At 29.7% G+C, this 25527-nt stretch overlaps 1 protein-coding gene across 1 annotated transcript; it reads left to right on the plus strand.

The window, feature by feature from the left end:
• The first annotated feature begins 821 nt into the window (after positions 1-821).
• VGAT (vesicular GABA transporter) lies at positions 822-25527 on the plus strand. The gene has a single exon (XM_087411522.1). The coding sequence runs from the start codon at positions 14178-14180 to the stop codon at positions 15357-15359; it is 1182 nt and encodes a 393-aa protein (XP_087267648.1). The 5' UTR covers positions 822-14177; the 3' UTR covers positions 15360-25527.

A 25527-nucleotide genomic window follows, 5' to 3' on the forward strand; every position in this document is an offset into this window, starting at 1 on the left:
AGAAAAGAATTCAAAACTCGGGACAAATGAGAGTCAGCGTGGTAATTAGTACGCAAAGTTTAATCTTAAAATTTTATTCCATGATTCCAAATAATTTTTGTACGTTTCGACTTACTTCAGAGTCCTCTTCAGCAATACAAAATGGTTTTTTTATGTTTGGAATGAGTCATTGTCTTTTTTCAGATTTTTGCTTAAAAAGATTATATTGTTTAATGTTTCAGCAGATTGTACAATATCAAATCTATAAATTTTATGGTGCCTTCTCTTTTGAGATGCAAAGGAGAAACTTTTAGTTATTGTATTGATGAAAAGGACTCCAAAGTGAACCGAAACTTACAAAGATTATTTGGATTCATGAAATAAAGTTTTAAGATTAAACTTTACGCGTACTAATTAATTAACACGCTGACTCTCATCCCCCTCCCCTAAGTTTTCGGATTATTTTCTGATCTTATTTTCTATTTAAATATGATTAATAAAGCATTCCAACACATTATTGTATACATAATTACTTCAATTTCACAAGGGATAAACATACCTATACAACATCGACAGTTTTCTCAGAAATATTTCAGAAATATTTCAACTGAAAAGTGAAACACTTTATAAATATGTCTATATTTGCGAAATATGTCTGCAATTTCTGAGATAGTTCTGAAATAACAAAATGTTCGCGATTCTCGCACATGAAACCTTGTTGAAAGGTTGATGAAATATCATAGAAAGAATCTGCAATCTTTTTGAAATATTATCAGAGATTTTAGTCATTTCTATATATATATATATATATATATATATATATATATATATATATTATATATTAGGTGTTGGAATTAATTCGTAGCGTTTTACAAGTGATGGGAAGCACTTTCATTAATGTATTTTTTAATGCTCATGTGAAATAAATAACATTCTTTCATTAAAAAACGCTACGAATTAATTCCAACACCTAATATATATATATATATATATATATATATATATAGTATTGTACTATAAAAATTATATTTAAATACATACTTAAATAATATTTAAATTTATTATGTGGACATAATAAATTTGAATATTGTTTAAGTATCAATTAAACATATATTTAAATATCATTTCTGAAGTAGGTAATCCAACAGTGAATTAGTACACTATAAACCATTGCGATATTTCATATATGCAACATTATTTGTGCTGCTATCATGCAACAATTTGAACTCCTCCTCGGCTCCCCAGTCGATTGGCAGATTATGCCAAGGACGGTTATGTAATATCACATTTTAATTTTAGGTTGGAAAATAAGTTTTTTTTTGTAAGTTTTACATATTTTTTATGTTTTTATTGTTATACCTATCATTTTTTTCATTGTGCAATAGTTTTGTGTGCACATTTAGCTTTATTATTCTGTAAGCAACTTTCTCTGTTATATTATTTTATCACATTATTTAGGAGATTATCGTGAAAAAGGTTAGGTGGTCTACAATGAATCATTTTAACATAGCGAACAATGAATCATGGTATATTGTAGACCACATAACCTTTTTTACGATAACCTTCAAAATAATAATTCATTATAATAATTATTTAGAATATAGTATATATATATGTATATAATAATTATTTAGAATACGGCTCCTCCCCCCATCTAAAATCTCAATAAAAATATACTCATTTGACGCGTTTTTACTCAAAGCGAAAGAAAAATGCGGTGGTCGGCCTTATGAATCCTCACCACCTTATAATTATCTATTTTATAAAATAAACATTTAAAAAAATATAGCAAAACTAAAATAATCTCAACAATTCGCAGTATAAAACATGTAGTTTATTATTTAAAAAGCATGGTTTGTATTGTGTATACACTCCTTGTCCACACAATCAACCACTTCCCAATTTTTTAAATAATCGAAATTGTGGCTAAAAATAATTTAAAAGTTATTGTTTACAGTATGTAGCCAACTGAATTCATAAATTGTACGCCAAAACTCAGATTTTCAATAATTGAAAGAGATATAAGCCTCTGAAATTTACATAGTTCATTGTTGGACCACTTACTATTTGAAATTTATTAAGAGTTTTGTGATCTATTTACAGACTACAAAACTTAGGGTCGGTTGTTCCATTTTTTGATAAATTTTACCTATTGGGTAAGTAGCAAGATTACCCAATCACATGCGTGGATTACTAGATTTACCTCACAGATAAAATTTACCAAAAGGTGGAACAACCAGCCCTTATTGAAATAAATTTAAAGTATTTCTCAAAAATAGTAATTATATCACCAACTATTTTGATTAATTAATCATATTATATGCATAAGCATATAATATGCATAAGCACTTATATATAATCACCTGCAGTTTCCACACAATATTATCCCAGATAACCAAGTGATATAGCATATTGTGTAAACTAATGCATTGCATATGTTGTTATATATTTGTTGTACATTTGCTGATATTAAAATAGGATACATTATGAATACACAACATGACTGCTTATATGTATATACAGGGTATCCCATAAGTTTTGCCCAATCGCTTTTGTGTAGATAGAGCAGACTAAATTGAGTCAAAAAGTCCTCTACCTTTTTACAATTTTCGCAATAGTTAACAAGATATTAATTACAACAAATTGTCAAATATTGATTTTTAATAATTTTTTACTGAAATACTATCACTATCTACACAAAAGCGATTGGCCAAATCTTACGAGACACCTTGTATCAGTTGTCAAAATTTCTAGAGCAAACTATAAGCAATAGTGGTAAGCAATGGTTAACATGACAACATGACAATGACATGTTAGCAACAAATCATTAATTGTTTCATCTTTAACATTATGATGAAAACATGACAGCAACAGAAAATATATAAGGATTTCCATTCGTTGTTGCAAATATATCGTATTATGCATATACAAAAATTTTTCGCAATTAAAGAACAAATCATAATAATATCAAATTGAAATAACATTAAATTGAATTGTGATTGATCAAAAAAATAACTTTTAGTAAATTTTGGAGCCATTTTAACAACATAATTTTTTGTTCCATTTAAATATGTTTTCAATTTATTGCATATGATAGATTTTAGAAACACTTCTGTAAAAATATTTCATATGACATATTGCAGAAACCTTTCATAATTGTTGCATATAAAATGCGAAAAATTGAAACATTTCTGAAAACTTTCTGCAATAATTGATGCTGTATAGGTAGGCATACGAACAATACGAACATCCGCTTGTGTGATGTATCATCTCTGAGCGCGTGAAATGTCAGCTCTGTGATTAGTTAATTTTAACTTTGATATTTTAATATTAGTTTTGTCTTATTTTTTAGTTAGAAATATTATTAAAATTTTAGTCATAAGTTGTAAGATACCCTGTACATATAGGGTAAGTGGTCCAACAATGAATTATGTAAATTTCAGAGGCTCGTATTTCTCTTATTATTGAATTAAAGGTCTGAATTTTTTTGTATACAGTTTAAAATATAGTAAAACTCAAATAATCCCAACAATTCGCAGTACAAAACATGTAGTTTATTCACAATGTGAACAAATTGTTATGAATTTAGTTGACTACATACTGTAATAATTTTTAAGTTATCTCTGAAGTTTAATCATAATTTTGATTATTTTAAAAAACAGAAAATAGTTGTGTACAAAGGATGTTAAGGTTATATGATCTACATATACCATGGTTCATTGTTCATTACAGCAAAATGATCCACAATAATTTCCTAAATAATGTGGTAAAATAATATAATAGAAAAAGTTGCTTACAGAATAATAAAGCCAAATGTGCACACAAAACTATTGCACAATAAAAAAAATGATAGGTATAACAATGAATCATGCTATTTTTAATAATAAACTACATGTTTTATACTGCGAATTGTTGGGATTATTTGAGTTTTGCTATATTTTAAAATGTTTATTTTATAAAATAGATAATTATAAAGTGGTGAGGATTCACAAGGCCGACCACCGCGTTTTTCTTTCTATTTTGAGTGAAAATGCGTCAAATGAATATATTTTTATTGAGATTTTAGGTGGGAAGAGGAGCCGTATTCTAAATAATTACAATGAATTATTATTTTAAAGGTTATCGTAAAAAAGGTTATATGATCTACATATACCATGGTTCATTGTTCATTACAGCAAAATGATCCACAATAATTTCCTAAATAATGTGGTAAAATAATATAATAGAAAAAGTTGCTTACAGAATAATAAAGCCAAATGTGCACACAAAACTATTGCACAATAAAAAAAATGATAGGTATAACAAAAACATAAAAAATGCGTAAAACTTACCATATGAAAAAAACTATTTTGTGACCCAAAATTCTTAAAAATGACATTACATGGCCGTCCTTGGCACAATCTGCCAATCGACTGGGAAGTCGAGGAGAGGTTCAAATACGAGTCGCTGCATGATAGCAGCACAATCTGATAATGTCGCATTTACGAAATATCGCAAGTTCACAGTGTACTACTGGTTCATTGTTGGATTACCTACCCTATATAAAACAGTTTAGCCCTCCTACACTAATTTATACAAATATAAGACACGCGGCTTTTCAAGCATTCATGAAAAAAAACCGCGTTGAAAAAATTACGTATTGCTAATATTTTAAATACATTTTTCCCCTCATAAAATTCAGCCAAAGGAAGGTCGTATCTGGTGTCCCTACTCCCAACATCAGACATGACCTTCTCCGATTTGGCTGAATTTTATATCTAACGTGCTTCTCAAGCTTTAGCGAGAGAAACGCTAAATTAAAAAATTATATATTATAAAACAAGAAAATTTTTTAACGTGTTTTTTTCGCGAATACTTGTGAAGCGAGTTCTACAATTTTAGCGTGTGTTAGTGGGACGGCTGAATTATTGTGTATATATATTAAAATTCTGCAAAACCGAAAGGGGCCAAACTTGGTTTTCCTTGTTAGTTGAATAAATTAATGTGCAATATACAGCTGAATACATTATTTTATAGTTATAATAATTATAAAACGGTTTAATCAACTTTGTGCATTAATTTTACATATAAAATTTATATGCTGTGTCACTTTTATTTATTAGTTATCACCACTATATTTCTCTTTGACAATGAGTGCTGGTGAAAATTTTTCTTAGAATTATTTAAATAATTTTTCAATATTACTACGTACATTTCAAAATTTTTCAAAATTCTGTATAATATTATGGTAAATATCTACATAAGGTCAGTCCTTTCAAAAATCAATGATCATATGTTGTCAAGGTCATGATCATGAGTGATTTCCAATAGGTTTTAGCTGTAGCTCGTTATTTATTAAAAAGTCGTTAATAAAAAATGTTAAAGAAATAATAGCTTCTATCAGTATTAAAAAACATAATTTGTTATATACATATATACATATAGATACAGTGTGTTTAGAGGAGGATCCGATATTTTCCATGCTAAGTGGTTCATACCATTTCTCTTCTGCTCAGGGAGATCTAACTTTCCAAAAGGAATATGGGTTGGAACTTGTTTCGTGTAGAAAGTCTGCTTCAAAACACAAATTCTCTGCTTTAACATTTTTTAAAAAGTTATATAAGAAAATAATTTATGTTTTTAAAGCAAAGAATTCATGTTTTAAAATAGAAAATTTGTGTTTTAAAGCAGTAACTTTCCTCGCAAAACGATTTTCAGCCTACACTCTTTTAACATTGTAGTTCTTAACATTAGCTACGTTCAGCAGAATATTTATTTTGTAGTTGGAAATTGTCTTCGCATTGATTGGATTATATTTTTAGATCTAGAAGGATGGTTTATCTCATCAGATAAAACGGTTACAAAAAACTGTTGTATTCTACTACTGAACGCAGTCTTTGTAACAGAAATAAGACATTATTTTTTTAAACTTTTTAATTAATAACTTTTTACCGAATAAGCAAGCAAAATTGCCACAGATCTGGAAAACCGAGAAGAGTTATAGCAATTTAAATTGGTCATAAAAAATTTAAAAAAATCCAGGGAAAGGCCCCAGATAGTCAAGATCACGTATTACTTAACTTATATTTGCAGAACTCGGGCAGTAGCCGTGCATGATCTGCCGTCAGATAATGTCGGTAAAAATTCTTGGCAAAAAAAGTTGATAGAAAATGATTGAGGACAATAGGATTTCTATCAATTTGTATCGTTTTCTATAAGTTTATATAATTTTCTATTGACTTCAGAGCATCACAATTCGGATAAGATAAATCCTTATATATCCTTATATTTTACATCGGATTCTATTAGGTGTACAAATAAGTTTCTGTTTTTTATCAAAAAATTAAGCATTGTGAAAGAACGATACATAATGTTTTATTGATGTAAGTCAAAATGTAAGTGCAAGTCCTTTTTGCGTTTGGCACGAATCTTCATTCAATAATGCTTCCAATTCCGTGTCTTCGTACACTTTCCTTCCGCTACGTTCTTTGTCTTCGACGTCAAATTCATCGTTCTTAAATTTTTGAAACCACGACAACTTCTCTCACTTAAGGCAGCCTCACCATATGCTTCTACAAGCAATCGATGAGCCTCAGCTGCAGATTTCTTCAAATTAAAGAAATAAATCAAAAGTTTCCGCAAATGACGTTTATTCGGCTCAAAACTCGGCATTTTCGCACAAAAAAAAATATATGATGCTAATACAAAATCGTTAGTATTTCAAGGTTATGTTGTTGACAGATGTTCAACCTTACAATATAATGTTTTACAGACAATTTTAATCATAGCTTGCTAGTGGCACCGTCTTTTGTCAAATGGCGGAAACTTATTTGTACACCTAATATATATACAAAATTCCTATAAGATCTGATTCAAATTAGTAAATTCACGAACAGATTCCATATTTAAAACGATGAGATTTTTTTTCTATCGTTCTCTATCAACTTTTTTTTACCAGGAATGTAGCATAAAACGAACAGTCCCAATATCAAGATATATTATAAAAAAATCCTGCAAAAATTAAACAGAAATTTTTGACATAAATAGTATTCTTTTAATTGCATGCTGTCATAATATGTCATCAGAAATTAAGCATAACCAATACTGAGTATAACGTGATATCATATAATATTATACTGACAAATGTCGTCAGAAGTCGAATTTATCTACTTGCACGGTGTAACGGCGAATATAGCAATCAATATGCTGTCTCAAAAAATTATAGCAAAAATGTAGCAGAAATACGGCACGGAATTAATGTTATTTGGATCATGTAATTCTTCCGCGATGTAACTATCGATATTTATCTCGTATTTAAATTTCTGTCATGGCCATATATAAAGACCGCATAACGCGGCTAGTAAAAATAAAAATGTGTAGTATTTTTCTACCAGTAAGTTAATTTAATTTTTGATGCAATTTCTAACCTGGCAGAAAAATTTTACGAAAAACTACATATTGAGACAAAATCTTAGAAATTCTTAGATCTTTTTTATAGACATTCATAGTGGAACGTAAAGTAGCGTTGTTTGTTTGAAAAACCAAGAAATTCTTTGCTCTCAAACAATGATACTTTATGTCCCGAATATCTACAAAAACTAAGAATTTCTAAGACAAACAAACCTCACTCTACATCCTACTACAAATATCTAAGAAAAATTAAGAATTTCTACAATCTTGTCTCAATCTATGCACATAGTTTTTCTGTACTTTTTCATAAACTTTTTTTTTCGTTAGGGTATATAAAATTCAGAACATTAAACTGATTTTTCATAAACTGAGCGACAATTTCTGCTGTGTTTCTGCCATTAATAGCAGATATGACATCTTTATCATCATATTTGCCCATATTTGCCATATTCTACGTTTAATTACGTTTCTACGTTTGTGTGTTCATTGCGTTGCGTTGGCTTCGTGGTTTTTGTACGTTTTTGTGTAATGTTGCCTCGATTGCGTTGTGTCTGAATACAGCATCCTTGCTGAGATACAGGCGACAGTGAAAAGATGGATAGATAATTATCATTCTGTCTTTATCGAAAATTCAGTTGAAAGCACTTGATAAAGACAAAAATGATTATATATCCACTTTTCGCTGTCGTCTGTATTTTAGCAAGAATGCTGTATTTAGACACAACGTAATCGATGCAACATTGCACAAGCGTACAAAAGCTAACAAAACCAACAACACGCAATGAACATAATGTAGCCAAACATGTAGCAAATATGGCGACAAAGATGCCGGAAACGATGACAGCCATATTGAATATTAGTTCCTCATGTTCCGGTTGTCATAGCCATGAGGGCACCACAAATGCTCGTAACGTAAAAACCATGGCAGTTTGGGTCTGATATGACAGACTAATGGCCGCTACAGAGACTCTTGCATACCCTGCTGCAAATTCTTACAAGAAAAATTCTTGTGAAATCTTTCAAGAAAATTTTTACATATGAATTTCGGACAGGAACATACAAGATCATATAAAAATATATCGCATAAGATACCTGTAGGTAAATCAAGAATCTTGCATGAATCTTACACTCATATTATGAATCTTATAAGCATGTTACATGAATCTTACATGCAGGTTACGTGAATTTTGTGCGTATGTAACGTGAATTTTGCAAGAATATAATTGAAGTGTATTATGAAAATATAAGAAGACTTAGTAAATAAAATAGAATGGGACAAACAAGGAGTTGAATGGGATTCAAAAGAATTAATTTTGACTAAAAATTAATAACGGCTTCTAAAAAACGGACTAAATCAAACTTAATTTGGGAAAGGAGCATAAAATATTTACGTCACCTAGGTAGCAAAGTGTTGTCTACTTAACGTCATTAATTATTAGTCATTTTTATAATGAACGTAACATTTAAAATGAAACATCGTAAAAATGACGTGGATTTGTCACATAATGACATAAGTCGATGTTAAAAATACGTATTTTTTTCATGTTATTGATGGTAGCCAGATGTCGTCCATTTGGCGTCATTAGTTATTTTTATAACGAATCTATACAGTTCCTAAGACGAAGTGAACATTACAAAAATGAATAAATTTGTTAGGTGTTATAAATATTCTGATAAATTTAATTACTTTTGTAATTTCCATCTCATTTTAAGAATCATAATAAGCTCCTTGACATTTAAACATCGTAAAAATGAATTCCTATATTTCTTATCACTCAATGTCGTAAACTGACATCAAAAATATCAAAATCATTATTTTCGTATTATTAACAGAATAAATGTATGACGTTATTAATTGATTAAAAAGATGACGTTATTATTACATCTTAAATAGGTCACATGACATCAATAATTTAAAATGACTAATTATCGACAACTAAATAACGACAGTTTGCTACTTGGGCAGTTATTCTAACGAAATTATAATCAATCATGAATTTATCAATTCATTAAGACAATGATAATATACGATTCGATCTTTTATTCAGTCATCTTCAGTATTCTAACAAATTTTTTAATTTTTCTTTTTCAATCCAGTTTTTGTTCATTCAATAATTCCATTTTGTTTACTATGATAATTGATATCTTTATAACTTTGAAGCGATCATGTAAAAAAATTGTTTCTTAAGAATATTGTATTATTATATTAGGCTAAATTAGCAACTAAAATATCTTTTCATATAAATCGTTGTGTACAATTCATGCCAGATTCCTGCATAAAATTGAAATTATTTCGTAATTATATATTTTTTAAGACTGATCTTTATGTGACACTTAGAAATCATACATAATATCATATTGTTGGATGATTCTGTAAAAAAATTATTTTTTGATGAGCGACGGTTAAAACCTATTGCAGATCACTTAAGCTCATAATGTTGACAACATATATCCAGGTTATTGACTTTTGAAAGGACTTTTGAAAGGACTTTATATAAATTTATTTAATTTTATAAGTTTTTAGAAAATTTTTCTAATTTTTTATATGAGTTGGATGGAATGTTTTTTAGAAAATCTCTTCTAGAATTCTTTATATGTATAAATTTTGAAATATTTTAAGATTTCTCATTTATAATTTTCGAAAAAAGAAATTACAATATTTGAAGAAATTTAAATTTTAAGGGTCCTAAGTAGTTATATCTCATAAATAGTCATGAAAGATATGTAAAAGTGAAAATGGGCTACGCATGCGCATTGAGTAAACGTATTTCACGTACTTTTTATCTTTTGCGACTACTGATTATCGGGGAGAAGGGAAACAGAGGAGATTAGGATAACATCGACCCATTTTTATAAGTATTTTAAAGCGATCTCATAATTTCATTTTATCAAAATTGTCTTTATTTACAAATGACATATAAACAAAAATTATGCATTATTTTTCGTTCATGATATCATAATTTAGTACGTCCATCTCAACTATTCAGGAACCTCAAAACATTTTTTTCAGAAATCTTCAATTTAAAATCTAAAAAAATTAATAAATTTAAAATATGAAAAATTCGTAAAAATATAAGATATTATTAAAAAATTTTTACTAGATATAAAAATTTTTTTACCAGTTCTATGCAAAATCTTATTTTCCATCAATATAGTTTCTTAAAAAAAAAACTACAAATGCGTAATTGCAATGTTACATCTTTGATGAAAACTTCTTTACAATTTTTTATATAATTATTCAAAATTTTTGTATAAACTTCAAAATTTTTTTGAATTTTTGTACATAATTTTATAATTTTTTTAGAAAATTTTTTAGTTTTTTTATATGAATCGAAATATTTTTCAGAAATAAATGTCTTATTTTTAGAATTGTTCATTATGTATATATGTATATACATATACGTGTGCGTGCGTGTGTAAGGACATTCTCAAATCGGACACTTCCTCTGTCCAGAATTCAGTTCAAAAAATTTCTTTCTAGGCTCAAATTGTACATATGTCTACTTTTTTTAGCATTCTGGCCTTTTTGGAAATTCAATGGTTATAACATAACGGCTATTGTTCACGAAATATTAAGAATTCTTAAATCATCACTCAAATAGACTAAGATTTGTTCGATTTTCATGAACATCAGCCAAGAAGGAAAGTATTAAAGAATTTACCGGTTATTGTGCCGTGATTCATTGCTATGCCAATTTCGTCAATCTTGCCTTTCACTTCATCAGGGCGAGGGTATTGTTCTCAAAATAATATTTACCGAAATGATTGCCATAATAATTCGTACAGTTTTAATTTAATCAACATAAAATTTTAAGATATTCACAACACTTTTTGTCTCAATCAGTACTTCATGAATTATGGCCGTCATGTTAGGCCCACCATATTTTTCAAAAAGATCAGAGTGCTAAAGGAAGTAGACATGTATATTTACAATTTGAGCCCAGAAAGAAATTTTTTGATTAAATTGAAGTTTGGACGGAGGGGGTGTCCAATTTAACAGAGAATGTCCTATATATATATGTGTGTCAAAAGTCTGGAAATGATCGAATATCTTGAAAGTAAAGCATTTTTGAGAAAAATGTTTTAGGCAAAAGATGTAGGGTAGGTTCAAAAGATTCACTGATCGATTCACTGATCACATCCTCTTGATCTTGAGTGGCATCACCAAAGTCAGGTTAATTTTTTTAAATGGAATCCCTTATTTTTTTATTACGTATTCTTGTAGCTTATCTCGAAAACTTTTCAAAAGCTTTATTACTATAATAAAATAGTTTTTTATTAAGTATTTTTTGAGTTATGAGACTCAAAAGTTACAGTATACCATCAGCATTGGTGTTACTCAAGATGCTAAAACAATAGTTAAAACCTTTTGAATATTATTCAGGATCATGATCTTAATAACATTTGTTAAGATCAAAGCTATTGAAAGTTGTTCTTATTTTTATTTTTACATAAAAGTGAATTTTAATGGAAAAAATGAAAATAAGAGGAACAACCTCTAATGTCCTTGATCTTGACAAATGTTATCTGAATCGTGATCCTGAACAACATTCAAGAGTATTTAGCCATTGGTCAGACACTTTAGGTAATACTAATGGTGACAGTACTATAACTTTCAATCCTCATAACACAAAAAGTACTTAAAGAAAAAATATTTTATTATAACATTTTGAAAAGCTCTCGAAGTAAGCTACAAAAAAATGTAACGAAAAATAAAATTCTATTTAAAAAAATCAAAGTGACCTAGGCTTGGCGACACCACCTAAGGTCAAGGGGATGTAATCAGTGAATAGATCTTTTTAAATCCTACAACTTTTGTCGGAAATATTATATTAGGCGAAGTAAAAAGAAATCCATTATTTTTCCAATAGATGGCTTTAGTAATCTGTATCTCGTCTACGCGTGGAAAAATAATGGATTTCTTTTTACTACACCTAATATTTTTCTTAAAAATGCTTTGTTTTTGAGATATTTGACCGTTTCTACTTTTTGACACGTTTCGTATATATACCTTGTTAGAAAAATTTTGCTAAAATTATTCCATGTTTTGGATCACTTATTGGCGAAGTTTCAGCATTTCAGAAAATTTTCAATTTAATTTCAACGATTTTTAGTTTGAAAAGTCATTTTTAGCAAAATTTCAACAAAATTTCAGAGAAGTTTCAACGATTTTTTAATATGTTTGCTGAAAAATTCATTTTCAATGAAATTTCAACAAATTTTCAGTAATTTCACTGAAACGTTTCAAAACGTGAAATAATTTCGAAATTTTTTTACCAGAGTGTGTATACATACAGGGTGTTTGATAAGTAACGATAAATCTTTTGCACGAAGACAGAATAAACTAAACTGAAAAGAAAAGTCCTCATTTTGCAATTTTCGCAATAGTTAATAAAATATTAATTGCTAAAAATTGCCGAAAATTGGTCTTCAATAATTTTTTACTCAAATACTATCAATTTTACAGAAAAATTGTAAGAGACAAAAATTGTTTATTTTTTTCTCATAAAGTTCTAAGAATTTTTTCAGAATTTTTTAATGTCCTTCAAAACATACAGGGTGGGCCATCTATTGGTACGTTTTTGAATTTCGTCGTATGGCAACACCGAACGAGCTACAGACCCGAAATTTTGACAGTTTATTAGTCATACCGTCCGCGGCACGAAACAACATGTTTTCTCTTGAAGAGCGTTTTGAAATTTTAAAAACTTATTTTCAAAGTCAGTGCTGTGTCGCCGAAACTGTACGAATTTTGAAAAGAAATATGGGTCGTGATAGAGCACCCACCGAAGGAGCTATACGCAAATTGGTGAGGAAAGTTCGTGAGAAAGGGATGTTAGTGGATGACATTATATTACGACTGTTTTGAGTGAAATTGGCGCCGAGGTAGTCCAAAATGTCATTAATAATTGGGGTGACCGAATGGCATACTGTAAGGCCAGTAGAGGGAGCCACATGAACGAAATCGTTTTTCATTCTTGACGCGGATACTTTTAGCTTCACAACAAAAAAAAAATTAATAAAAAATATCAATGTATGCTCATTTGATCACATTTTTAAAAACGTACCAATAGATGGCCCACCCTGTATTAGGTGTTGGAATTAATTCGTAGCGTTTTACAAGTGATGGGAAGTACTTTCATTAATGCTCATGTGAAATAAATAACATTCTTTCATTAAAAACGCTACGAATTAATTCCAACACCTAATAATATTGATAGAAATAAAACTATTTTCTCATGTTGGTAAAAATAAGAAAATGCAATACTAAAAAATTGATAAAAAATTCTGGAAAAATCCTTAGAGCTCTATAAAAAAAAAAATAAACAATTTTCATTTCTTGCTGTTTTTTTTATAATGTTGATAGTATTTGAGTAAAAAATTATTAAAGATGAACAATTTTCGACAACAATTTTTAATAATTAATATCTTGTTTACTGAAAATTGTAAAATGGTAGAGGACTTTTCTTCTCAGTTTAGTCTATTCTGCTCCTGTGCGAAAGATTTATTGTTATTTATCATATAAATGTCATGTATATATACATTATACATAAATTCTGAAATATTCTAAGATTTTATTATTCTACAATTTCTGAAAAAAATTTATGAAATCTAAAAAAATATAAGGTGTTTTTTTTTAAGAAATCTTTTCATAAATTTAAAATGTAACAAACTCTTAAATATATTATGAAATAACATAAGAAAATTTTTTATCATGAATTTAATTATAAAAATTGTCGCAAAAGAAAATTATTATATATGATTATAATTGTATTTTTCTGTAAGTTTTCCTGCAAATTTCTCAGGGAATGTTCATCGTTTCTTTGCCGTTCGCCGTCTTACGTGGCGGTTATTGGGCGATCGCCGCAATGATTGGCATCGCGCACATCTGCTGCTACACCGGCAAGATCCTAGTCGAGTGCCTCTACGAGCTAGACACAGTGACAGGTCAACGTGTACGCGTACGAGATTCGTATGTAGCCATCGCCAAGGAGTGTTTCGGGCCTACGTGGGGCGCCCGTGCCGTCAATATTGCGCAGATAATTGAGCTGTTGATGACCTGCATTCTGTACGTGGTCGTGTGCGGTGATCTGATGATTGGTACTTTCCCCGAGGGCGCCATCGACACCCGCAGCTGGATGATGCTAATCGGCATATTTCTGCTGCCACTTGGCTTCCTCAAGTCCTTGCAGCATGTTTCCGTGTTGAGTTTCTGGTGCACAATGTCTCACCTCTTCATCAACGCGATCATCATCGGTTACTGTATCCTGGAGATTGGTGACTGGGGCTGGTCGAAGGTGAAGTGGACGATTGACATGGAAAATTTCCCGATCTCGCTTGGCGTGATCGTCTTCAGTTATACATCGCAGATCTTTTTGCCAACCCTCGAAGGCAATCTCATCGATCGTTCTAAGTTTGACTGGATGCTAAATTGGAGTCACATCGCTGCGGCAGCGTTCAAGTCGCTCTTCGGCTGGATCTGCTTCCTAACATTCCAGAACGATACACAGCAGGTGATCACAAACAACCTGCACTCAGCCGGCTTCAAGGGTCTGGTGAACTTGTGTCTGGTCGTCAAAGCGGTGCTGTCGTACCCATTGCCATATTACGCCGCTTGCGAGCTCCTCGAGCGCGCCTTCTTCCGCGGTCGACCGAAAACAATCTTCCCAACCATCTGGACAGTGGATCGGGAGCTCAAAGTCTGGGGTCTGGCTTGGAAGATCGGCGTAATCGTGTTCACCATTTTAATGGCAATCTTCATACCGCACTTCAGTATATTGATGGGTTTCATCGGTTCTTTTACCGGGACCATGCTTTCATTTATCTGGCCTTGTTATTTCCATTTGAAGTTGAAGAGGAACTCAATGGAGTGGAGCGCCGTTGCTTACGATTGCTTCGTCATTTTCCTTGGTGTTCTCTTCGGCGTTATTGGCGTCTATGATTCCGGCTCCGCACTGATTAATGCCTTCGAGATTGGCCTGCCCTTCTGAGCGATCTCGCGCCAACTAGGTCGTTTCGTTGTTCTTATCTGTAGCAAAATGATATTACGGAAACGTTCGCAAGTCGCAGGAATATTTGTTTCTCGATTTTAACATGCTCGGTATATGTGCAATAATTGCTGATGCAAGCAAGAGATCACAGAAAATCTAAAATAAAGGCGATAATTGATAGGAAAATTTTGTGTTTTGGAAAAATTAGAAATTTTTTTGAATAACATTCAGCTCAATAATCAACAAACTGATTATTTACAAAATGCTAATATCAAATTAAGAAAATATATCAGGCCTGTTAGATAGTGACTCGCGTGCCAGCCGCGCCGCCGAACGCTTCCCTCTCCAATTTGATCCGCCGGCCGATTTCAGGGACAATTGTCAGCCGTGTAGGCGATGTACGCGAATTGTCACGATGTAGGCTCTACTCTCCATAGTAAACTATTGGAAACTTCGACTTTTTTCTTCTTTGCTACGTTATGTAGCAAAGAAAAAAAACTCAAAGTTTCCAATAATACGACATAATATAATAAAGATGAAAAAAATCGAAATTTCCTATAGTTTATTATAGGGAGTAGGGCCTACATTTCGACGACTGACAACCGTTCCTGAAATCGGTCGACGGATCGAGTTGGAAGGGGAAGCGCTCGGCGGCAAAACATATTATGCGCAGCAGGCCGAAACATATTATTGTAAAATTTTTAAATATATTATATAAATGCAATTTTATAAAATTCCTTATAACGAAATGTCTCTAAATTTGAAATATATCTGTGAATCGAGAATCAAATATTTCCTGTGCTTAAAAGCGATTAATTCGCGCATGAGAATTTGCGTTTGTGTAATTCGATTTTTTGTTACGTATTATTTTAACATTTATTATTTTTGCGGATTAAAACTGCGATGTTGTTTGCAGTTATGTTTCTTTAAAATAATTTTTATCCGATAATATAATTAAAATGCAAGAGCATCATCTTCCATTCGTGTAAAAACACATTTTAATAATCTTAAAAGTCTTCCAGAACAATAATGTCTTTCAGAACAATAATATTGATAGAAATCTAACGCAAGATTTATGCTTGTATTCGTAATAGCATATTTAGTTCTTTACATTAAATTTATACTTAAATCATTATGAATTAATGATTTCAGGGGCAATGTACAACACGTCATGCAATTTTCCCAATTATATAGCGAGTGATGTTTAGAATAGAAACGTGAAAATCAAAAGACGAAAACGTAACTGTTTTCTAAAGCTACTAATTGTAATATTTTTTCCAGAAGAAAAAATGGCTCGCTAAAGAGTATTCAAAATTCCGTTGTACATTTCACATGTTGACCAGAATTGCGAATCGCGTTTCTACATATAATATAAAAGATTAATCCCCCTTGCATTCGGAAACCTTTAGATAAAATAAGAGATTCAAGCGCGCATTGAACGTGACAATAAAGATAACAATGTCTTCCACTGTGCTGCAGAGCGCAGCCTAACTAATAGTTGATTACTGTTACAGTTTTTTGGATTTTATAATTATATCACTACAAAGTTATATACTAGGGCAGTCATATGAAACATAATAGATGAAAAAAATCGAACATTGAAATCAATTAATATGTTAATTACCACGGTAGGCAAAGTACTTTTTATTGTGAAACTATGACAGTTGCTTTGTTCGTCAAATTCTTTAGAGAGATTGAACTCACTCGCAAACAACCTCCTGTACTGCTGTGTTCTGGTGAAAATTTCTTGATAGCACTACCTTTCAAATTTTTCTTCAGTACTCCGATTCTGTAATTCTTAACGATAATTCGGTAACATTACAATATCGTTGCACAGCTTTTTTACTATGTATAATATCTATGCAACGACAATGTAACGATATTGAATGTTGTTAAAACTGTTGAAAATAATAGATTAGGGTACAGGTCTTTAAAGAAATTACATAGCCAAAATTCCGGTGAGAAATATTGGAGCAACCTACAGCCTAGACTTAATACCACGCGATTTCTATATCTTTGAAAACTTAAGGAAGAAAGGCAGGAAATTTCCATCGGACGCAACAATGCAGGAGATTGCTTACGAGTGAATATAATCTAAAGAGTTTTATAAACAAGGTATCCTGTCGTTTGATTTTTTAATAACAATAGAACGAATGCCTTGCCAACCATAGCGATTATTAATATGTTAATTGATTTTAATGAATTTTTCATCCGTAATATTTCATTTCACTACCTTAATACAGGGTGTCAAATTGAAAACAATTCGAAAATGTCTAATAAATATATTACGTCCGATTTTAAATGATTTTGGAGTTATTAGATATTGAAGTAAGAAAACATGAATTGTAATAAATGTTGTTTAATGTTCGTTATTCTATTATTCTGAATTCTGAATCTTTTTCTGATAGACTTTTCTGATAAAACTTTTACTAGGACATTCGTTCCCAAAATGTAAACAAATACATATTAAGGATGACTTCCTAAGCGAACGTTTCTCCATGATTACTATCTTGGATCGGAAGAGGCCAGAATGCTCCTATTAAATGGCCAGCAAGAAGTCCCAACCTCACACCACTGAATTTTTTTCTTTGGGGAATGAAAGATCTAGTCTACAAGAATGAGATTTAGAATGCAGAACAGTGCAACTGATACTTAACACTGCCGATATTATCCGCGAAACTCCAAATATTTGTCATCAAATCCGAAATTATAACAATTTATTAATTCGTACTAGAAACTGTGTCGAAGAATGGAGGAATTCTTGAACATCTTTTGTAAAGCATTAAATAGAATAACGAACATTAAACAACATTTACCACGATTCGTGTCTTCTTACTTCAATATCTCGTAATTCCAAAACCGTACGGAATCGAACAGATGTTTATTAGACATTTTCAATTCGTTTTCATGTGCTAAAACCGCTGTAGCAGTTTTGGTACTATATATATATATATATATATATATATATATATATATACACACATATATAATATATATATGTAGAGTGAGTCATTTTATAATAAGTGATATACTGAAATATCTCTGAAAAATATAAAAGATACAGAAAAATGTCATGTATAAGTTGCTCAGTTACTAGGGGGAAAGAAAGTGGTGACTTTGGTTGATCTAAAGATGCCCTTAAAATCAGGTCAAGATTACCTAAAATTTTTTAATCTCAAATTTTAACGCTTAAACGACACACTGATGCGAATTTGCATCAGCAAAATTTTCAAAACATTGGCATTTTTCAAAAGATCTTTTTTTAATACCAATTTTTTTATAACTTAACAACAATTTAACTAAATTTGAATTCAAATGCTTTGTTCCAAGAAATTTTATTTCAAGAAAGTATGATTTTGAAAGTAGAATATTATCATGGTTAAATAAATGAATGAAACCACAAAATCCTAATTCGCGGTAGCGTGCCGTTTATAAGTGTTGGGATAAAGTGTGCCATTTAAGGGTTAAATCCCGAAATAAATTTAATCTTTTTATTTTATTTAAATTAATTAAAGTTTGAGATTTTTGTTAAAAAAAAATCAAGTTGATCTTGCAATCCCTGGGCTAAATTTAAATACATGATAGCATATTTGAACGTAGAATTTTCTGCTCTTTTTATTTCTGGAATAAAAAATAGGAGTTTCCATTTAAAATGACACTAGTTATAACAATTGTTTAGCAGATGATCAATATTAACGTGATCAAACGGAGCTTCCAGTGTTGATCTGTTAACCTTCAACCCCCTAACTTGTAAAGTTCTCAGAGAAAATATATTTTAATGTAGTGTTTTAAAAAGATTTTGACATATATGAACATGAAATAAAAAAATCGGGATTTCCGTTTAAAAAAATTTAGGTATCCTTGATCTGACTTTAAGAACATCATCTCTAACCAGGTTAACCAAAAAAAGTTACCACTTTCTTTCCCTGCAGTAATTGAGCAACTTTTGTAGAAAATTGTGAGTTTGTCTCTGTGTAATCGAAGAGTGAATAACTGTCACAGTTCTACTCATTTGACGAAAAAATGTATTTGGATTACTCTTATTATTTTATCATATTACTCAATTAAGTTTTATTTTCAATTGGTTGACTACTGCATATGTATCTGCATCAATTCGCTTCACTTCATAAGAATTACTTGTTTCTTTCTGATCAGTAAAAGTTTGGGATGAATCTAAGGAATTTTTGATATGTTGGATAGTTGGCATCATGATTGATGCACTATTTGTACAGGATAGTATTATATTAATTCCGTTGAGAATGACTTGAAGTAAGTCGAAACGCGTATGCATATAGGGTAAGTCCACAATTTATATCTTTTAAATCCTTGCTTTAAAAGGTCGTAAGCCGTAAGACAACGTATGTTGTAAGTGACGATATATCGGCCACAGAACTTATACCTTTAGGTCGTAAAAATTGAGTTTTGCTCAATTCGCTTAAGTCTAACATTAAAGCTTAAAGACTGCGCAAAAACAGTTTAAAAACAAAAATTATTGTTACTTAATCTCTTTCGACTTAAGGCCTCCCTGCTTAAAAAGTCCGATAGAATCAGATAGGAAAAAACTCTATCTGATTGAATCGTATTTTTGGTTTGTAAATTTCAGATTACTTATCTGAAATATCTAATAGATTTTCTATAGTTTTCTATCATTTTCGTCATATAACTTATAAATCGTTTTTAATTAATTTCTATTTAATCATGTTTTATCAAAATCAATAATATTGTATCGTGTTTTTGGTTCGTAAATTTCAGGTTATTTACTTGATATATTTGATAGATTTTTTATATTTCTTTATCGTTTTTGTCGCACGCTTTAGATATCGTTTTTAATCAATTTCTATCTGATCATATTTAATCAATATTAACAGTATTCTAAAAAAAAAGCTTTTTATAATTATTAAAATATAGTTCTTATTCTTTATTATTCTTTTATGGAATTAATTTATTTTCACATGCAATGTATTAATTACAATTATGTATCGGAAATTTACAATTTCTGAAAACGCATTGAAATTGACGAGATTCGAACCTAAGACCTACGGGGTGATACTCTAACGTTGAGTTATAATCGCACGCTTGTCTGGATATTTTAGCATGTGATAGTTATAGAGACATTTCTGGATTAAGTTACATAGGTTCTTATAAACATTGTATCATGTTTATCATATACCTTAAATATCGTTTTTAATCTTAAATTTTAGATTACTTACCTGATATAGATTTTCTATATTTCTCTATCATTTTTATCATATTATTTTATCATATCGTTTTTAAACAATTTCTTGTTACGTTTTATGAAAATTAATAATTAATAATATCTTGTCGTGTTTTTAAATCATAAATTTCAGATTACTTATCTAAAATATTTGATAGATTTTCTATACTTTTGTATCATTTTTGTCAGTTCGTTTTTAATCTATTTCTATCAAAATTAATAATATTCTTTTCATATAATTTTCATTGTAAATTGTAGAATGTAAAATTTAATCATAATTGAAATTTACGATTAAAAGATATGATAGAATATTACTAATTTTGAAAAAACATGACTAAAATAATTGATTAAAACCAACATTTAAGTTGTACAATACAAAAACGATACAGAAATGAAGGAAATATGTTGCGTACTTTAGACGAGTAATCTGAAATGTACAATTCAAAAACACGATTGCATATTAATTTTAATAAAAGATGACCAGATAGAAATAAATTCAAAACGGTATCTAAGCTATATAAAATGATAGACAAATTTATCAAATATAACAGGTAAGTAATCTGAAATTTACGATTAAAAAATGTAAATTTAAAGTAAAGCTATATTAAATTTAAGCTATGTAATAAAAACGATATAATATTTATAAGAAACTATATAATTTAATTCCCTATATATTAGAATAAGATAGATGTTATGAAAAAATTGCCGTATCTTATCCTTGGCAATATAATATGACATTTATAGGTTATTAAATATAATTAATTATTCAATGACCTAAATAAATACTTAATTATATAACAAGTAAGATAATTTTTCTATAACATCTACTTCTATAATATCTCCTTATTTAAATATATAGGGGACATTTTCAGATTAAATTGTATAGATTCGTACATATCATCCTGTCGCTTATTTTATATTAAAGATAATGTGACAGAGAAGTTTGTGTATGCAGTTAATTATTCTATCGTTTAAATAAGATAAGATACAAAATCATAAATCTTTACAGTTTTGTTACGTATGCTGAAATCTGCGCGAAATAATTGTTTAATGATCTGTCACATTATATTGCCAACAATAGGATACAATAATTTTTCTATGACATCTATCTTATTCACACATATAGGGATTAAATTATATAAGTTCGTATAAACATTCTTTCATTTATTTCTTACTAATCTGATTTAATAGGATTATGTAGAAAAGCTTGTGATCTCCGATAAGTATTCTATTGTTTATTTAATATAAGATATAAAACGATAGAAATTTATTATCTATCGATGATTTTAATATCCGATAGGTCCTGATAAAAATTATATAGGATTTCTATAAATTTCTATCGTTTTTTTAAGCAGGGCTCTTAAAGCAAGGTTGTGGATTTACCTTTATACATCATATTCTGTTATATTAAAAATGGACTCTTAAATCTAATATCCATTGTTATATTTGGGCACCAAATATCGCGCTGATTCCTACTTTTCTTTACATTCTTGTCTTTAATTTTGTATAAAACATTTTTCTGTATCTTTTATATTTTTCGAGATATTTCAGTGTATCATTTAAAATGATTTACCCTTGTATATAGAATGTCCCAAAATAACCATCAAATATCTCGTATGCGTGGATAGGATCACTAAAATGAGTCGAAAAGTCCTCTATCATTTTGCAATTGTTGCAATGACATTAACAAGATATTAATAACTAAAAATCGGTGAATATTCGTATTTAATAATTTTTTACTCGACTACTATCAATTTTTCAGAAAAAGCAAGAGACAAAAATTATTTATTTTTTTCTTATAGAATTCTAAGAATTTTTTCAGAATTTTTTATTTACTTTTTAATACTGCATTTTTTATTAGTAACTATTTTCATTAATATGAAAAAATGCGGTATTAAAAAATTCTCAGAATTCTATGAGAAAAAAAACAATAATTTTTGTCTCTTGCTGTTTTTCTGTTAATACAATAGTATTTGTTAATAGTATTATATTTGAATAAAAAATTATTGAAAACCAATATTCAGCAATTTTTAGTAATTAATATCTTATTAATCATTGCGAAAATTGCAAGAGGACTTTTCGAGTTAGTTTAGTTCTCTATCTACACAAAAGCACTTGGTAAAAAATTGCGGGATACCCTCTACACACACACACACACACACACACACACACACACGCGCGCGCGCGCGCGCGCGTATAATTTTCATACGATGCGTTCATACGTTGAATTGTGTATCGTGACGCACAGCGATCTCATCAAGCTATACTAGCGATATCCGTTAGTCGATGATCATTCTGCCGAATAACTGTGGAATGACCCACCATGCCGTCTTATCGTCGTACAAACGAGACGCAAAGCAATGCGCGAACAGTTATGTACAATTGAGTACAATTAGTTGTATAATCCAACGTCTTCCAAGATTGTATAGAAGATCATTAGTTTAAGGAATATAGACAATGTAGTTGTTTCATAAAACTGCAGAATGCTGCGATGATTTGAAAAGTGTTTTTATATATATTTTGTGAAATTTATTCTATACGATTACTACGATTAGCATCACTAGATTCTTCAATAAATTATTAAAGGATACTGTATTAATTATCTCTTGTATTCTGTACGAGCATCCTAAGCCTTTAGACTACCGAGGTTCCGAAATGGAGTATTAAAGATCTAGTTTCGACTGTTATAGGCATTTAATTTCTAGTATTGATTGTGTTCTCTTATATGTGGTCTAAAATAAAGATTCTTAATATTGTTTATTAAGATATAATTGTAAAAAATGAAGAATAGATAAAGTTTAGTAGATGAATTTAGTAGATAAAGATACATTTCAGTCTGATTATACCCAAAATAGCAATTTTCAAATAGAGCTAGAATAAAATTTGTCTGTTTTTTATAGTTTTGTCTACAGAAATCATCCTTTTAATCATCATCGCATAATCCACAAAATATCACAGTTTATATTATTCAACTGAAATCACTTTTTTTGTAATTAGTGCGGAGTCTTTTGTACATTTTTGAGTTTTTGGAGTGCGCATAGATTTTTTTGAGATGATTATATTTAGTGATATCTTTAATGAAAGTTTTTCTAATAATTTTTCAGAATTTTTGCATAATTTTATAACTTTTTAGAATATTTCTCTTTTTTATACAAATTGGAATACTTTTCGGAAATACCTAGAGAAAGTCTACATCTTTTCTATTCTTTTTATATTCCAATTAAATTTTTCTAGATTTTTTGTTAGATTCATAGATTACAAACTTTTAGAATTATTGATTATGTATTTGGATTCACAAGCCTTTGGATATTTTATAAAACCTTTCGTAAAGAAATAGTAGAAATCTTCTATAAAAGTATTCTTTATAAAATTCTTGAAGGATGCAGAGATATCTTTCGATCGTTTCGCTTTTTTTTCTTGAAGTCATATCGCGAGCATTCTGCAGACATGAAAAATTCTCAGACTAATTAAAACGCATTAATAATCGTGAAACGAGTCTTCCAATAATATGTCTTCCAGAACGATATTAATAAAAATAATAACAGTATCACATACTATGATAACAATGTATTACTACTTTATTGAGCAAAGATCTTTGTCGAATGATATTAAGCGTTATATTGGAGAACTATAGATGTTAAGAGTTAACTTACAAGCTACGATCATGAATAATTGATGTTTCATATCGATGAATATATCAATGACACAAAATGTAAGTAAAATCATGCTGTTCATGAAATCAATTTAGATCGTTAACGAAAGATCATCTTACTTCTTTGTATCAATAATAATTATCAAAAATGATTGAATGAGAATTGTGTTGGAATCTTCTCTTTGTAATTATCGGACGATGATTGTAAGTCATTGTAAATGACTCGCCTTGTAAATTTTAATTTCGCTTTTTGATATATCGTCAAACAAGTCTTCCAACAATGTCATCTAGAATGGTCTCTCTCTAATCAGACTTGAAAGAAAAATAGAATGCCACGTAAAATCCGTCAAATAAATTTAGAGAGATGGTTGTTTCAACTTAAATTATTAAAGCTATAATGATGTGACACCTCGAAAATTAATATGGACGGAGGCGAACAAGGCTTCTAAAGCGCTTTTGCAGAAATATTCATACTTTGCGGCGTTTTAAGGAGAGTAAATCTCTTTGATGTTGTGTAGACAGAACATATCTATAAACGTTATAAAAATGATGTAAAGCGGCCTCCGTATTATGAAAAATATAAAAATACATTATTCGTATGAGTACAAGGAATGATAATATATTAACAAAATTTTACGGATGTATTCTTTATTTGTACTTCACTTGCAATATGATAAACACGTTTCTTTATTAGAATAATTATCCACAAGAATTCGTTTTTGATACGAAATTAATAAATTCCTCTTGCTTACTCATATATTTGTGTAAGGAGAAAAAATGTGGGATAAGTTAAATAAATATTTCGTTAATTAATATATGTCATATACGTGTATGTACCCAGATATTAACATGCTAGCAGTGCGCTAGTAGTATGCCAGCAAATTCAATCATGAAGATGCAGCAGAATTTCATCTGCTGCTTCCTCATTAAGCTTATCTTTTAACAGCACAATTTGTCATAAAACAATGATAGCTGTGCAACAAAAATTGAGCATTGTACGCTACCACATTGTGGTAGCAAATATGTAGCAAATATCGAATAGAATTTGCCATAGCAAATATTGACAACAGAAAGACAATAGAAATCAGGAGTAATAAATATTACAAATGTGGCAGCAAAAATACGGCAAGGTTATACAACTTATTATATTAAATAGTAAACACAGCAAAAATCGAGCATAGCCTGCCATCACGACGTGACTGCAAAAACGCGGCAGATATACAACGCAATCTGCCTTATATCAGCTGCTGAGGTCAAAAACGCAGCAAAAATTATGCATAATAAATAAATATTTTATCACA

This window comes from Acromyrmex echinatior, chromosome 11 (genome assembly GCF_024713525.1).
Source record: "Acromyrmex echinatior isolate Ae372 chromosome 11, ASM2471352v2, whole genome shotgun sequence".
Classification (NCBI taxonomy): domain Eukaryota; kingdom Metazoa; phylum Arthropoda; class Insecta; order Hymenoptera; family Formicidae; genus Acromyrmex; species Acromyrmex echinatior.

Excerpts from the sequence above, each read along its gene's own strand:
- VGAT (XM_087411522.1), top strand. The coding sequence starts at position 14,178 with ATGTTCATCGTTTCTTTGCCGTTCGCCGTCTTACGTGGCGGTTATTGG.